The sequence below is a fragment of the Prinia subflava genome, chromosome 25 (genome assembly GCF_021018805.1).
Source record: "Prinia subflava isolate CZ2003 ecotype Zambia chromosome 25, Cam_Psub_1.2, whole genome shotgun sequence".
In the NCBI taxonomy this organism is placed as follows: domain Eukaryota; kingdom Metazoa; phylum Chordata; class Aves; order Passeriformes; family Cisticolidae; genus Prinia; species Prinia subflava.
Window position 1 is genome coordinate 4,603,689 of NC_086271.1, and position 16,639 is coordinate 4,620,327.

General features: G+C 46.1%; 1 protein-coding gene across 1 annotated transcript in view; it reads right to left on the minus strand.

Moving 5' to 3' along the window:
- Positions 1 to 13,522, minus strand: part of FCHSD2 (FCH and double SH3 domains 2) — a 120,993-nt gene extending 107,471 nt beyond the window's left edge. Inside the window, exons 1-2 of the mRNA XM_063419352.1 lie at positions 13,362 to 13,522; positions 11,017 to 11,114 (exon numbers count right to left, since the gene is read on the minus strand). Coding sequence (XP_063275422.1) covers positions 11,017 to 11,114; positions 13,362 to 13,382 — 119 coding nt within the window. The 5' untranslated portion in view covers positions 13,383 to 13,522. The remainder of the gene's footprint in view (positions 1 to 11,016; positions 11,115 to 13,361) is intronic.
- Positions 13,523 to 16,639: the final 3,117 nt, after the last annotated feature.

Sequence of the window (16,639 nt, forward strand, 5' to 3'; positions counted from 1 at the left end):
TGTCCAAGAGACAAACAGAGGATTCAACTCCTCATGCATTAGGGATCAAGTTCAGCCACTTTTCACCAAAAACAGGCAGACTGCAAAACCAACTTCAACCCCTCTATGGATACTACCATCAAAACTCTGCACATTTCCAAATGAAAAACTCCTGCAATCACAAAGATTACATTCACCTCCTCAGAAGCAAAGCCTAAGCTTCAAATGCTTAAAAAAAGCTAGAATATAAGGCCTCCTTTGTTTTCTAGGAAGCTGATTAGCTCATAGCAATTAACTACAATCTGCTTTAACATCAATTAATACAAATACAGATGAACAACATCTAGAAAAAGTTTGTTTGCATTTTTAACCTATTTGAACATAATGCACATCATTCAAGCTCTGCATACATTCAGCCAAATCAGAAGGTTTTAGGCAGATGCTCCCCTGAAAGCCTGTACATCACAGGGGAAAAAAAAAAGATTCCCAAAGAGAACTATTGCAACTTCCCAAGCTTTCCCAAGTCTGCCACTATTTATAGTGATTCGAGAGACTCAACACCTCCCACACTGTTACAGTTCTGAGCTTTTGCTTTGATTTGGAACACACAGACAAGAACTAAGCAGGAGGTGCAAACCAGTCTTACTGCAACTGCAGAAATTACTTTTCTCTCATCTCTTTTCTATTACTGGGTGGAAAATGTGGGATACAAGGAGTAGTTGCAACACCCACTAGCAGTCCAAAAGACACTAGTTGTACAAGTACATCAAAAATACTAATGTTTGCTACACAGAGAATTGATGCTCTTTTAACTGAAAAGAAAAGATGAGATTGCTCAGAGATCCAGAGAAAATCAAATCATGAGCCTTGAGTCTTTTGCTCCCAAATTCTCACATTTTAGAAAGAGAGCATCAGTCTCTGGAACAACCTCCCAAGAGATGTGTAGAGTCCCTGTGGTGCAGGTTTTCAATATACAGACGTGAGACAACTTCATCCAGGCTCCCTTTGCCTGTAGGGTTGGATGAGATAGTCTTTTGGGGTGTGCCCTGGAGGCAAACCTACTTCTAAAGAGCATCCTGGTATTATCGGTACAGTGAAGTATCTTAAGTTTAGCACCTTAAACCAAACGCACAGGAGCCAGTTCAATAAGGTCAGTGAAATTCAAAGGTTTGGGCTTTGTTGTGACTCATGTCAAAAAACCCCCACTCTTGTGATTTTCCTCTCACCAAATCACACAGCCATGGAGTGGTTTGGGCTGGAAGTGACCTCTGGAGACCTCCCAGTCCAGCCTCCCTGCCAAAGGAAGTTCACCCAGATCAGTTTTGAATAAGCCCAGGGCAGGAGATTGCAGAACCTCTCTGAGAAGCCTCCTCCATGTGCTGTCACCTCACAGCAGTTTTTTTCCCCTCATATTCAAGGGGACCTTCCCGTGTTCTAGTTTGTGCCCGTTGCCCCTTGTCCTGTCACTGGAAAGAGTCTGGCCCCATCCTTTTGGCACCTGGCCTGAAAATCTTTGTATGCATAGCTAAGATCCTCTCTCAGCTGTCACTTCTGGAGGCTGAACAGCCCAGTTCCCTCAGCCTTTGCCCATAAGTGAGGTGCTCCAGTCCCTCACATCTTTGTAGCCTCTCCTTGATCCTCTCCCGTCGTTCTCTGTCCTGTCTCTCTTCACACAACTCTGGCTGAACAGAGTTCAGAACAGAGGAAGAATGAGAAGATAAAGATGAAATTGAAAAGCAGGACCTCTCTCTTAATCAGGTGTTACCAGGCAGTGATATGTACTCATCCTCTTACTCAGCCACTCAGATCACAGAGAGTTAATTAGAAACAATCACACAAAATCAATTAACACGAAAGAAAACTTCATAAACAATAAGCACATTAAAGTAACAGGAGAAGCCACTGCCCTCTATGCCCTTTCTCACCAGTGGCAACACAGCTGAAAATAAGCAAAGTACACTTAGAGATAAGACAGGCTAAAGCCAGGCTGGGAACCCACCAGGACTATGAACAGCAGCTGCTAGAAATCAAGACACCATAACACTGCCCATTATTGCCTTTCTGAACATTCTTTTTAATTCACAAGGCAATCTAGCCTGTCTTTTTTGCCTCTGCCTGGCTTTAGGATGGGAAGACAGTGATTTTCAGGTCAAACATCTACAGAAATTCAGCAGCCTAACACATGGCAATGTTTCAGACAGAAATTTTTAATTATGTCAGGAGATTACAACTGTTTTACTCCCTGCTGAAAGACTGAAAAATAGGGGTCAATTTTACTTCATTTTTCAAGAACTTCAGTCCCTCATCTCTGTCGCTCTCAAACCCTGAAATAAAAGCAAAGTAATTTCACCTTATATGCAGTTAAGTGATTTCTCAAATTTCCAGTTTGCAGACGCCACCAAGCTGAGCGGTGCAGGTGACACAACGGAAGGACAGGGCCATCCAGAGGGTAGGATTAAACATGATATTGGGGAGGAATTCCTGCCTGTGAGGGTGGGCAGGCCCTGGCACAGGGTGCCCAGAGAAGCTGTGGCTGCCCCTGGATCCCTGGCAGTGCCCGAGGCCAGGTTGGACAGGGCTTGGAGCAGCCTGGGACAGTGGAAGGTGTCCCTGCCATGGTAGGGGTGGCATGGGATGAGTTTGAACATCCCCCTCCCACCTAAAACCATTCTACAAATCTATGATTCATTCTTACATTCAAAGATCCTCAAAGGCACCTCTGATCTGAGCTCATCTCAGAGTATCATACCCTCAAGACAAATTGTGGCGTGCTCGGTTTTTTTGACTCCTTTTTTTTTTCCTCCTTCAAAAATGCAAACAGAACATAGCAGAGCCCCCTCAAAAAATCTTATTTATGCTCAGGATTGTGTGTATTTAAACTTGGCCATAAGTGCCAACATTTTCCCCACTAACATTGGCTTGCATCTGCCTAGAAATAACTATACTTAGTGGCTTTACCACCATAAATCTTCGAAAGTCTTCTGCATGGCTGAGCCCTGCTCATAAAATTAGACACCAGCGCATTTTGTCTGTCTCATTAAAAGGATGTTTGGTGGAGCCAGCGCAGGAGGAGAGAGGAGTGTGTGAACAACCTTCTCAGAGCCACTGGGGATGGGCCCAAACCGTAGTCACAGTGGCACAAAGAAAGGAACGCTAAAAATAATTCCAAAGGCTCCTACAAGGAACCTCTCCAAAGGTTATGAATAATTTGAAAAGTCTGAGAACGGAATCTCCATGCTGACAGGAGCACACAGGGGAAAGAAAAAAAGCTAGATTTCAATAGATTATTTTTTTAGTTACTCTCTTTCCTCAGGTTTCGATTGGAAATATTCCATTTGCTTCCCAAACAAACAACCCAAGACGTACAACCACTAGTTCAATACTTTCCCTCTCTTTCCTCGAGTTTTAACTGGAAATATTGTATTTACCTAAACAAACACAGCCCAACACTTACCAGCTTAAAGTCAATAACAAGACCCCAGCTTAATATATTCCTACCATGCATTTTGGAAAAATGTTATTAAAATTTTAAAACCTAATATAAAAACCAGTCAGAAAAGCACCACATTGAGCCATTATAATCCAGTTTATACTGCAAACATTTGACCAGAGCAACTCAGCTTTGATAAGGTTTTAACCTTTTTTCAACAGCCAGTTTTTAGAAGTATAAATGCAGAACACCATTTCTGTGTGCTTTCATATGCAGAAAGCAATCAACATGATTAAACAAGGTCATTGATTTTACTAAGCAAAAAAAAAAAAAAAATTAAAAATCAGATGCATACTCATCAGAAAACCCAACTCACAACGTGCAAGATATTAGCTGGGTCAAAAGTTCATTGGGAGCAGGAGAGGCTGATCTCAAGGACCAGCTGGAAATGACACGAAAAGTAAGGACACCAAGTTCTCTGCAGCCAAGATAACCCTGGTACATCGGCCCTTTTCTGGGGGGAAAAATCCCAAACAAAGCCACAGCCTCTCTTTTTACCTCTGCCTCCCCTACAAGGAATATCCCACAAGGAATATTTACATGGTGTGGGATTTGGTAACCCCATTCCCATCGTTTTTCAGGACACTAATATTGAAAAGGCACAAGGTTTCTGAGGTCTCCTGATGGGGTATTGGCAAAGGCAGCAAAAACTGCAAAATAAATCTTCTGGCACCAAACTAAAGGGAACAAAAGGTTGAGGCTGGACACTGGGACAAGGTTCTTCCCCCACAGGGTAGTCAGGCTCTGAACAGGCTCCCCAGGGAATGGTGACAGCACCAAGCCTGACTCCAAGGAGCCTTTGGACAGCGCTCCCAGGCACAGAGGGGGGAGTTCTGTGCAGGGCCAGGGGCTGGACTGGATGATCCTGACGGGCCCATTCCATCAGGATATTCCATGACTCACTCTGTGACAACACACCACCAATAGGACAGGCCACACTGACTGTGCCTGGAATGGGAACAATGTTCATCTTTCCAACAAGGAGGTTTGTGGGATGTCCCCAACGCCTTCCATCCCCTGACACACAGGGGTTCCCAATAAGGGCTGGGATGAAAAGCCTGGAGAGAAAACCTTCACCACAGCAGTGATGCAATGAAGAAGAAAGAAAACCCCAGATGCACCTTGAGTTTGAACAAGTGGATCAAAGCTAGAGCTTTTTGCTCCTTCAGAACTTCCCTGTGCCATGTATTTTAATAATATACATTGCAATTTTCCCCATAAAAATCTGTACCAAAGGCAACTCTACAGGACTTCATGGCAGCTGCTCGTTTCCCAAAGCTCTGCCAAGTAACATCGTGGTGAAAAACAGCAGTTAGGTCCAGGAAAAGCCATGCTCGGATAAAATTCAGGAAAAAAACATGACTTTCTGCAAACTAAAGGCTTCATTCTTAAAAACAGGGCACGAGTCAAAAGTGAAAATGTAGCTTTGGGCAAGGAGTTGTTGCACTCAGAACCCAAATCCTCTTGTTCTGTCTTGGAAGACAAACTCACACTAAAGCCATAGCTGAACAGAACAAGCCCAGGTTCTCCTGAAAGTCCTCAAAACTCACACTTCCAGAGCACACATTAGAATTGTTTTAGGAAGAAAAAAAAGCTCATCCAAATGAAAACCTCAGAGGAAAAAAAAAAGGGAAAAAAAATCTCCATTCTGATGTGAGAAATGTTTTGTTGGGCATTTTTCACACTAATAGTTCTGCTACAAAAAAGCAAACTAAAAAAAAATCATCTTTTGATTATTTAACTTTCATCAATTGAAAGGTACTCAGAAATACTAAACCAGGAGATCCATTAATTTTTGTATGTCAGGGATTAAAAAAAAAGAAGGAATGTGGTCCATTTCTCAATTCCACTGTGCCAAGACAGGCCTGAATCATTACACTGTGGCCATGTTTATACTAAAACTCTTCTTTTTTTTGCTCAGAACTTGGATTTCCACACCCAGTAGGCAACAGCTTTTTTTAAAGCACATTCCAAGCTTCCCTCAAACAGTTCCAGTCAAAACATCACCAGATTTTAATTCCGTCAAGAATGTGAGCATCTCATTAAAGTCCTGCCTAATTATAGGTAACGTGCCCAGACCACAGATGCTGTGGTATCTTTATATGGAATATTATGCAGAAGTAACTGCACCAACTTTCCTCTAAAATTTCTCAAGTTTGTGCTTATTTAGTATTAACAGCAAAGAATTGTGTGTCCTCAACTAATCAGCAGAGACTAGGAAAAAAACTGAAAGCACAAAATCAAGTCACAGTCATCACTAGTAGTGAGAAAGATCAACCCAGGAAGAAAAAAATGTCATCAGCTTGTAAGAAAATTGAAAGTTTAAAAGAAATAAATATTCTAGTCACACAAAGGAAAGCCTCAAGTGTAAGTCAGACCCAGAAAAAAAAATAACATTTTGCACATTGTTTTGGGGAATTTTTCTGATTCTTCTGCTGTTTTGCACTTTGGCAGGTTGCAGCTTTCAGAACCTGTAAGCACAGCAAATCACTCTGCTCCTACTGAAATAAAGCCCCAAACACCACAGGCAAGAACTGCATCTGCTGAACGCAGGGGATGACCTTGAAGGAAGAAGGAAGGACACATTTCTCAGCAGGATGAAGTGAAAAAAGAGATGGACCTGCCTGTGGATAGATGAATTTTTTACAAAGGGGCTTTATCAGACACCAGCTAGCCAGAGGCAAACATGCTCTGGAGTCCAGGTTCAGGAACATCCAAATAAATTGCATTCCCTGCAGCTGGAGACTGGAAAGAACAGGAAGAAAGGTAAACTCCTCACCACCACTGTGCCTGGGGGCAGGAAAAAAAGATTTCTCAAAATTATTCACCGTCTCTTATGGAATTCTAATACACATGGCTACACACACATGTAAATATGTAAATACATATTATTTCACAGCTTTTTTCTCCATCTGATCCTCCTTCCACAGCTCCACAAGGCTCTTCCCTAACACAGAATCTTGTAGATTTGCTGTATTTAAAACTGGAGCTGCTGCTGGTCTCTACTCCAGCCTCAGCCCCAGCTGCCGTAAACCTTATCAGGAACCTGCCAACACAACCAGGCAGATTCCAGGAGCACAAATTCCACCAGGGAGTACAAAGTATATCCAGCAGCAAAAGCTTCCACGGAGCATAGCTGAGCACAGAAAATGACATGTTAAAACGAGCAGGAACTGGCTGGCTACAGATGTAAATTCATTCATACTTTTACTTTCTTTTTTTAAGTACCTGTGCTGCTCGCTCTGGCTTGTTGTGACAGGCTGAGGAATCGGAGGAGTTCTCTGTCCTCAGCCTGGGCACAGAAACACAAATCCTGCCCTGGAATTACTGCTTCCCTCACAGCCTGCAGGAGGGACAGCCCAGCAACAGCAGCCAAGGCAGGGAAGGGCTCAGATTGGTAAGGAAGAGCCACAAGATCTCCCCACTTGGCTTAACACATCTTCTGTGGCTCTGCTGAACATTAAATAAGAAAGAACCTCAGGAACAGAGAACTAAATAAAATTCATAAGGTCAGAACTGGATAAAGGAGGAGATGAAGCACCTGGGAGGAAAAAAACAACAAAAAAAAGAAGTTGACAAACTGGAAGGGAGAAGGCAGAGCTTTGGAGGAGAGGGTGAAAGATAGAATATCACCAAATCACAGAATACCCTGAGCTGGAAGGGACCCAACAAGGACACCCCACAAAGGCAAGGCAGCAGCAGGAGAAAGGTGCATGACACAGAGAAATGCAGCTTTATCAAAAAGAAAATGTCGGGAGGCAGAAACCACAAAGACAGAAGAGGGAAGGAAACAGAAGGAAGTATTTGTAAATAGATTTGCATCCCTATCAGGAGCACAAGTAGATTGTGAGCCTGTCTTTTTGGCAATTCCTTTTAAACTATGAGTGCGGGAAAAAACCTGAAAAAAACTAAATTCAGGAGCCAACAAATGAAAGGACTGTATTGTTACTCCATCTGAGCCAGAAATCAGGCAATCTTTACATCTCATTTCAAACGACTTAAAAGGATGAAGCAACGTAGATCATCACATCCAGACAGCCAAAACGAGTTAAGACTCAAATAAGGTGAATTTTCCAGAGCTGTAACTCACAAAGCAGCAGCTGTGCCTTCCACGGGGTCATCAAGCTGGGGCTACACGGTGACTTTAAACCCGTGTGAACCTGGGCTGCTGCTGAGCAGCTTTGCCTTCCTCAGGTACTCATCATCCCTCCTCTCCCTCTCATGTCACCCTGGACCAGGGACTGGATTTATCAAGAAACCCAGGAGAAAAGCCAGGATTTCAGGTGGGTGAATTCCCTGATGCACAGAACTCGCCCACCCTGCGCCGCAGCAGAATCAGTGGGGCCAGTGGACCTGGCCCTACATCTTTAGTCTAGACTAAAGTTAAAACAGACACAGAAGCCCAACTTCATTCCCTCCAGCAAAACACAAATGTGAAGAAGTTTTAAAAAGGACATTTTGGGGCGTCTCAGCAAAACCTGAAAGAGCATGACAAGTGCTTTGGAAAAGCAGACCCTTAGCCTTTGAAAAAGCAAGACTCAATGTTTAATGTAAAGCAATTATCACTTAATGAGTTTATAAAGTCTGTTGCACATAAATACCTCACAGAAATGCCAAGCTGAATTAAAATGTGAATCATACAGAGTTCTTTACAATCCAGCAGGCACTGGTACACACACAAAAGGAAAGCATGCTTGTGTCCCAGCAAACCAAGAGCATTTGCAGACCCTGCGACTGATTTACTACTACCAATAAAATAAGGCAATCTTAAAACCAAAATAAAATAGATGAATATTGCTAACACCTCTGAAAAATTCAGCCATTCACAGACCAGCAAAAAAATAATTAACTCACTGCCTAAAAACAGCCAGTGTGGATGGAGTGAAGGATTCCTTGCCATAAATGTTGAAGGGTTTCTGGATCACAGCAACAAAACTTACATTTACCTGTCAAGAAAAAGCCTTTTTTTCCATCCCAGTGGCAGAAAGACAACCTTTTTTATGATAATGCCAACACAGATCTCCCACATGAAGGCATGGGATAGCTTTAGTGAGCTACAGAAGATAAACACATCATGCCTAAAAGTAAGGCAAAGACCCTAAAAGCATCCTGAATCACTTGTTCCCCAAATTCCCCCAGTCACTGAGCTTGAAGAAATCTAACATGAAGAGCCAAACAGATTATAAACACAAATGTATTTTTAAATCTATCTGCTAACACCTTTCAAACACATTTTTTATTAGAGTCTTGTCAAGTCACAGAGAGAGAGTTCAGCTTTACTGCTACTGAGCTTCCAGAGAGGAACACAATAGTTTGTTAAGACTGAAACGGACATTGGGTATGTTTTTAAAGAAATACTAGAATTTTACACAGTGTCAAAAGCCAGCCAAAAAAAAAAAAAAAAAAAAAAGGTAGTTAAACACACATAACTCAACCCTGACCAAGAACCCCCAGTTTTGCATAAAGATATCAAAGCTGCTAGAACTGCAGCACGCTTTATGGGCTGGTACACTGCCAGAAATCATCTGCTAATGCACCAGACAATAGATGCATTCTGCTGGAGAACTTTCTGATCTTTTCCTCCTATCACTTCTCTTTAGCTGCACATAAAACCCAACCGAAGCGATACAAAAAAAAATGTGATTTGAATGCTTGCATTTACATGCCAACAAACGAAGCAATTATTCACAATAAAGTAACTTTTTCAACCACTGGTTTGCAAGCCCTGATTCAGTGTTTCCTGTTGCCATTGCAGCACTTCAGTTTCTGGAATTCCGAGTACAAAGTTGTGCTCCTGCAGTGCCCCAAAGCTTCCAAAACGCTACCAAAGGACCCAAACTCTTCTGATCTGATAAACAAACGGCATTCTGCTCAAATTCCATACCTCTGGATAACAGCAGGGTGCTTTCTATGAAAAACAAACCTTCCCCCCAGAGACAAAAAGATCCTGTGTGTGGTTCCAGCTTGCTGGAACGCTCTGGAACCACGGTGGCTGCATACCCTGAATCCAGCCATAAATTAAGGGGGTGTTAGGGCGAGGTTGACACCCAGCTCCTCACAGGAGCATCACACCATGGAGCTCCCAAAGCTTTCCCCTTCCCAATTCAAAGGCCTCTGCCTCACACACCAAGATCAAGGCTTGCTTTTGACCCCAAATTCCCTGGGTCTGATTCTCTTATCTGATATTTGAACAAACCACTTGCACCCCGGAGCTGTCATAGCCCATCTCATCCTCCCACACTGAAAAAATGTTTAATCTGTAAATCCATACAGCAATTCTGCAACCAGAGAGCTGAACACACTCAGTGACCATGGGAGTGAATTAAACACATTAACCCAGCTTCCTAATCCCCAGCATTAAAATCCAGAAATTTAATTAACTGCAGAAATTAAATTGTATTAAAGGAAAATATTTTAAGCTGGCATTTTGACTTTTTCCTGGGTTTCTATCCATAGGCTTATGACATCTTTCAGCAGAATACAGACTGAAGTCTGACCATAAGCTCCTGAAAAACAGCAAGTGCTAACAAAACCTGGGCTAGAGCAGCAGTACCCAGCCTAGTTGCTCTAAAAATAAGTTTCCATCTAAGGGGGAAAATTCCTTGGATCAGTCCGTTACTCATTACTCAGCATTTGCAAGTTACACACTCCCCAAAATAATCTTAATCTGAGGAAATGAACACTGTGATCTTTCCCATGCAAAAAAAAAGTGTTTCAACACCTAAAAAACAAGGGGGAGAAAAGGCTCCAGCCTTGACACTCTGATTTATGGAGGACACCGATAGTGAGACAAACAGAACTTCATCTGTCAAAGCCAAACACTTGCATTTAATGCATAAACATCAAGCAGGAAATCTCATTTAAATAATTAACACATGGACTATCCACTGCCAAAAGAGCTGGGCAGCAATGGACTTCTGCTGCATATTTTACAGGAAATGGAATGATTAATCCTCTGTATAATGCCAGGTACCCACTCCCACCATATTTTGTTAAAAGCAAACCTTCAATTTCAGGAGAAGCAAATCCACTATTCCAAAAGGAATAATGAAACCCCCACAACTGCTGTTGTGTGGATTTTCTCTATTGTTTTGAACCCATGCAGAGTTCTAAATTATAAATGCAAATTTCTTCTTGTAACTTTCTGGTAAAAAATGCAATCTGCTTGAAAGTGCTTTTCAAAGCTATCTCTAGTGAGACATAAATCATCAGTGGCTTTAAAATATTTCAGTAATTTTAGCAGCCTTTTACAACTGGCAAATCAAAGTCTCAGTATATTATGTAAATAGATATTGCTGAAAAGACCAATGCTTTTTGGATGTTGTTTGTGAGTTTCTTTTAACATTTCCCCCATTGAAGAGAAGAAAAAATGGTTTGCATTGTGTTAGCTCCAGTTATAATTTCCAGCTGTGTCAAAACTTGAACAGCCTAAAAAGCAGGAAATCCAAAGAGGAAATTCCATCGTCAGTTCCTGAATTTTGTAATTCAAATGTTCTTCCAAAAACTGGACCTTAAAGGAATTTTGGTAACATTTTCTGCAGCCTTACCTGATATCTTCCAGTAGGTCACATTCTGCCTGATGCTTGGCCTGAAGTTTTGTCATCTGCTCAACCTGAATGTTTTTCAGCTCTTGCGTAACTTTCACCTACAAAAAACCCAAACAAACCCAAGGACCACTTATATTTTCTGTAGTTCAAGTCACATTTCAACAAAAACCAAACAAACAAGCCCAAGGACCACTTCTATTTTCTGTAGTTCGAGTCACATTTCAACAAAAACAACCAAACAAGCCCAAGGACCACTTATATGTTCTGTAGCTCAAGTCACATTTCAACAAGAAAACAAACAAACAAACTGCAAAAGGCTTCAGAAGGTTGTCTTTACATTTTTAGTACTGGTGTCATTTTCCTTTGAGCCTTGTGACCCTTGCACAGCTAAAATTCCAATATTTTTGGAACCCACTTAGTAACTAACAGAGAGCACCAATGGCACAGGTATTGGGAATAATTTGGTTTTGGAAGAGAACCTCAGAATTGTTTCTTCTTGTTTTTTAATAAAACAAGAGGTCTTGGCATTTAAGCCCTCTAGTGATCACAGGGAATCCACATATTGGCCTAAAAAAAAAAAGATCACCAGTATCTCTGAACACATTATGCATTCATGAGGAGAGAAATGCCAAACTGTTACTGCAGAGGGATGAGAAATTCACAGAGGAAGAGGGCACTCATCTCCCTCTTCTTCACTAGCCAGGCAAAAAAAAAATCCTGGCTCTCATCAGCTTCTCTATTTTAACTCTGAAAACCATGCCCCAGCAACAAGCACCCTTTAATCACAACATCTCATAAAGACAAGTTTTTCACATGACACCAAAATAATAAATCACATGTATGCCCCTGACTTTAAGGAGAAAAAGTGTCTATTTTTAACGTGAACTTTCAGCATTTTTGGTTTTATCTGTATATATAAAAAAGCCCAACTCAAAATAAATAAACCCACACGACACAACCCAGGTAATGGAAATAAATGAAATAACGCAGGCAAAGAACGACATACATGTAAAATAAATAAACCACCAAACACGGACTAAAATGGAAATAATTGAAATTAAATAGGTTTTCTTGGACAGAAGCAGAGTCCACCCATAAAATAAGAGGCTGGGAGGTAAGAATGAGCCACGGAGAGACCTTCACTGCAGCTGCCTGCCAGGGCTACAGGGGAGCTCTGGGCATGACAAGGGAATCCTGTTTATGTTCCCTCCTCTCCTGGTCATTACTGCAGGGGGTTGCCAGGTGGGAGAACCGGGTAATCTCCGCTCCACAGGGAGAAACCCCAGTGCCACAGTGGAATTCTCCAAAGGGCTGCAAACCATCGCGGCCAGGGCACCCCGGAGCGGGCAGCATCACGGACAGGGAGCGGGCACAGGTCTCACGCCTTCCTTCCCCCGGTGCTCGCACAGGAGCAGCCTCTCTCCATCCTCTGCCCACAGCCCGAGCATTCCGCACAACCCCCAAAGCGCCCAGCCCAGAAATCACCGACCAGCCCCAGACCCCCGCTACAGCTCGGCTCTCTCAGACACCAACCTGCCTACCCAGACAAGCCACACCGGGCACGGCCTTTAGTCCGAATTTCCATTCCTGCTTGCCTCCGCTCCCACACCAGTCCCCGCGGTGGGCAGCACCCCACATTCCCGCGGGGTCACCGAGAAGCCTCCCCGGCGCGTCCGCAGCTCGCTGCCATCGCACGTGGGGCCGTGTGTGCGAACGCCGCACACCCCGCGCCCGTGAGCTCCTGGCACACGCCGGGACAGGCTGCGTCCCTGGATCAACTCCAGACGTGACCTTCTTCCCCACGACAACCAACCCGCCGCTGCTGCCACCAGCACACCCCGCGAGCGGCAGAACCTCAATGCCTGCTCCATGCACCGCAGCCCTCCGCAGGCACCGACCCCCTCCCAGCGCTCCATCTCCCCCGGAGAGTCCCCGCTGGAGATGGGGGTCCCCGAGCGAGCGCTGCTCGCCTGCCCCTCCATCCCATCCCTGCCCCGTCCTACCTGCAGAGCTCCTTCCCCCGCCTCCGCCACCCCGGCCCGCCGTGCCCGGTCCCCAGCACCCCCCGACACCTCCCCGTGACCCACCTTGCAGGGCCAGCCTCGCCGAAGCCCCCCGGCCCCAGCTCAACGCTGCACCCCCCACTCGCTTCCCAGCACTTGCGCTCCCTCTCCAAACCTTTCCCGCAGCCTCCCCCACCGCAGAGCCCACCCCGCGCTCCCCTCCCCGCGCCCTCGGAGCCCCGCATCGCCCCGCGGCCCAAACCCAGCCCGGCCACGCCGCTGCCCCCCAGAACCACCCCGGCCCCTCAGCGCACAGCCCCCTGCGCCGGGCGGGGGGCTCACCTTCCTCGGCGGCGGCTGCATGGTGGTGCTGCGCTGGGTATCCACATCAATTCCCTCCCCCCGGCAGCAGGATGCGGCCCCCGCTGCAGGAGGAGGAGCAGCAGCAGGAGGAGGAGCTGCGGCGAGCGGCCCCCTCCCGGTTCGGGGCGCGTCCCGGTGGGCGGGAGGAGCGGGGCGGGGAGCGATGGAGGCGGGGAGGGATGGCGGGGGCAGGCCGCCCCTTCCGTACGGGCAGCGGAACGGCGTCCCGCCGCCGGGGAGCGGGCGAGGGAGAGGCGGCGGCGGAGGGAGAGCGGCGAGAGGCTGCGGGAAAGGGGATGGAAATAAAAGGAGGAAGGAGAAAGGAAAAAAAAACCCAAACAAAAAAACCAAACAAACCCACCGAACCAAAACCGGCGCCGCCAGAGGCGCGAGGCGGCCGCGCGCGCCCCCCTGCGGCCGCCGCGGGGCCTGCGCCGCCCGCGGCGCGCGCCATGGGCGGGGCGGGAGCGCGCGAGGGGCGCGGGGCGGCCGCGGGGGGGCGCCACGGGGGCGGCGGGACGGGAGGGGACACAATGGAGACACCGAGGGGACACCGTGGAGGGTTTACAGGGTGTGTATGGGTGTGTGTATAGACTATGTATGGGTGTGCACAACGGGGTGCAGGTGGCTGTACGGTGTGCGCAATGGGGTTTGAACAATAGGGGTGTAAGGGGGGCTTTGGGATGTGCAGGGGGTGGGGGACGCACAGTGGGGCACAGCGAGGGTGCTGGGGTGTGTGGGGCACGCACGCCGGGGTACTCGAAGGGTTTGGGGCTTGCACGCCGGGGTACTCGAAGGGTTTGGGGCTTGCACGCCGGGGTACACGGAGGGTTTGGGCTTTGCACAAGGGGGAGCACAGAGGTGAAGGGGTTTGCACAGGGAGGGTGCAGGGTGTCCCTAGGACAGTGAAGGGGGGTACCCGGGGTGCTGTTGGGGTGCTCAGGGGTTCAAGGAGGTGTCCAGAGGAGTGCAGTGCCCTCCAAGGCACAAGTGAAGGACCCACACACCGGGATTGGGGTTCGGGACCCAGCTGGTGGCACTCCAGGGGCGCTCCCCAGCACAAAGCAGCCATCCCCTTCCCTCCAGCACTTTCCAGGCCGCCCAAACAGAGCTGGGCACCAAGAGCTGGACTTGAGCTGAAGTACCGGAGGGACCACCACCCCCTGAGGGCGGCTGGAGAACCCCTTGATGCTGGCACCAGATCCTGGTGCATCCCACGGGCAGCACGCTGGGAGCAGAGCACCCAGACACAAGCCTTTGCACGGGATTGGTTTTAACAAAAAGAAAATAAAACAAAGCTGAACTCTTGAGCATTGCAGAGAGCCCATGAGGCAGAAGTGGCGCTCCCAGCCCTGTCATGTTTCACTGCGTGTGAATTAAAAACCCCCGACCAGAAGTAATTTTGACATTTTAGCCCCCCTCCCCACACTGAAATTCCTGGCCTTTGTTTATTAGTTCTGCTGCAACAAAATCTTTGAAATATTAACGTGCATTTGACTGTTTCCCTTAAGCAAATTACCGGGGCAGTTTGCAGAACATCAGGCAATTCCCATAATTGCATTTTCCCAAGTGCTTCAGCGTTGCTGCTGCCGCTGCTCCATCGACGGCTCCTTCATTATTGACGAGCTGCTTTGCTCCTGCTCCCAGAAAATGACCTCCCACCTTTAAAGACGCTTTAACAACACCCAAAACTAAAAGGCCACTTGAAAGCTGCTTTGCCCTCAGCTGTTAGTTTATATAGTGCTGCTAATTAGGTCTTAACTCTTTCTCCCTGGGAAAACTTCAAATGACTAGTGACACCTGGTGCATCAGCAGATGCTGTGAAAATATCTTGCATCTCTCTATTAGGGCTGCAAGGGGCTGGGATCTGCGTGTGCAGCCCTTCATGGAATCGTGGACGGATGTGGGCTGAAAGGGACCTTAAAGCTCATCCAGTTCCACCCCCCTGCCATGGGCAAGGACACCTTCCATTAGCCCGGGTTGCTAAAAAAAATCATGCCCAGACTTCTGCATGCAGGACTGACAAGCATTTTAGGTACCAGGCCTGCAGGCAGATGTATCATCCTCCCTCATCATGCAGTTGTTTTTCCACTATTCGCTTGTATTCTTCCACGAATGATCATGTTTTATCTGTTTGACCACAGATTCCCTGAAGGCTGACTCACGGAGTGCTGTAGGTTTGACGTGAGTCCTGGAGGATTTTGCATCAGGGATGATAAATCCTGATGGAGCTGCCTCTTGTAGCTGCCCATGGCTCTTCTACATCTTAATAATACTGCTGATAATAGAGAAAAAAAAGGATGTGAAATAAAGATTATCAAAAAGTCAATAGTATAAGTGTCTAAGTGTTGTATATTTTATCAAAATATTTGTTTTCACAAGCACGATTTGAGTTTGGCTTATGCTGAGCCTGTATCCCTTGATGTCTCCTTTCTGATTGCAGGACTTGAAGGCAGTTGAGTCTCATGGAATTTCAGAATGGTTTGGGTTGGAAGGGACTCTTAAGGATCATCCAGTTCCATCCCCTGCCATGCGCAGGGACACCTGCTACTAGACCAGTTATTATTTTATATTTACTGACCTTTATTTTATTTTGTTTATTTCAATTTTGGTTTATTTAATTTAATTTCTTTTTATTTTATTCTATTTCATTTCATTTCATTTTCTGTGGAGGAGGGTACAGAATACAGTCCCAGAGCAATACACACCTCCTGGGGATCCCCAACAGAGATGAGACAGCAAGGCTGGAAACCCCAAGACCCAAATTCCAGCTGATGGTGACAAGCCACAGCTGAAAACAGCAGCTTATTCCCTCACCCAGAAGAAAAAGAAAAAAAAATAAAAAGGAGGATTTAGCCATAAAAGCAAAATTTGGAGAGGAACTTTAGGGAACGGAGCTCCCTTGATTCCCATCCTCAGGCCAAGGCAACCTGTCAGGTCCCAGCTCCCAAGCGGCTGCTCCATTGTCCCGTTGGGCCTGTTCATTCCTCACATCTGAATTTAATCCCTGCAGGGCTTTAAACCTTTCTAAGTACAAAAAACACGATGTGTTGGAGGGTTCCTTGGCTGCCAGGATGCGCTTCTGAGCGGAATCCAGCGAGTTGGAACCTGCTGCTGGGCCCGTGATGATGCCTTCAGTTTTAGCTTTCCTGTATTTCAGATTTGCTGCCTAGGTGTGTAGATCTGAGCTTCACATTCAGTGCTAGTAAAGCTCTCTTCACAGAGCAGGGAGACAAAACAAATCCTTTTCCTGCTGT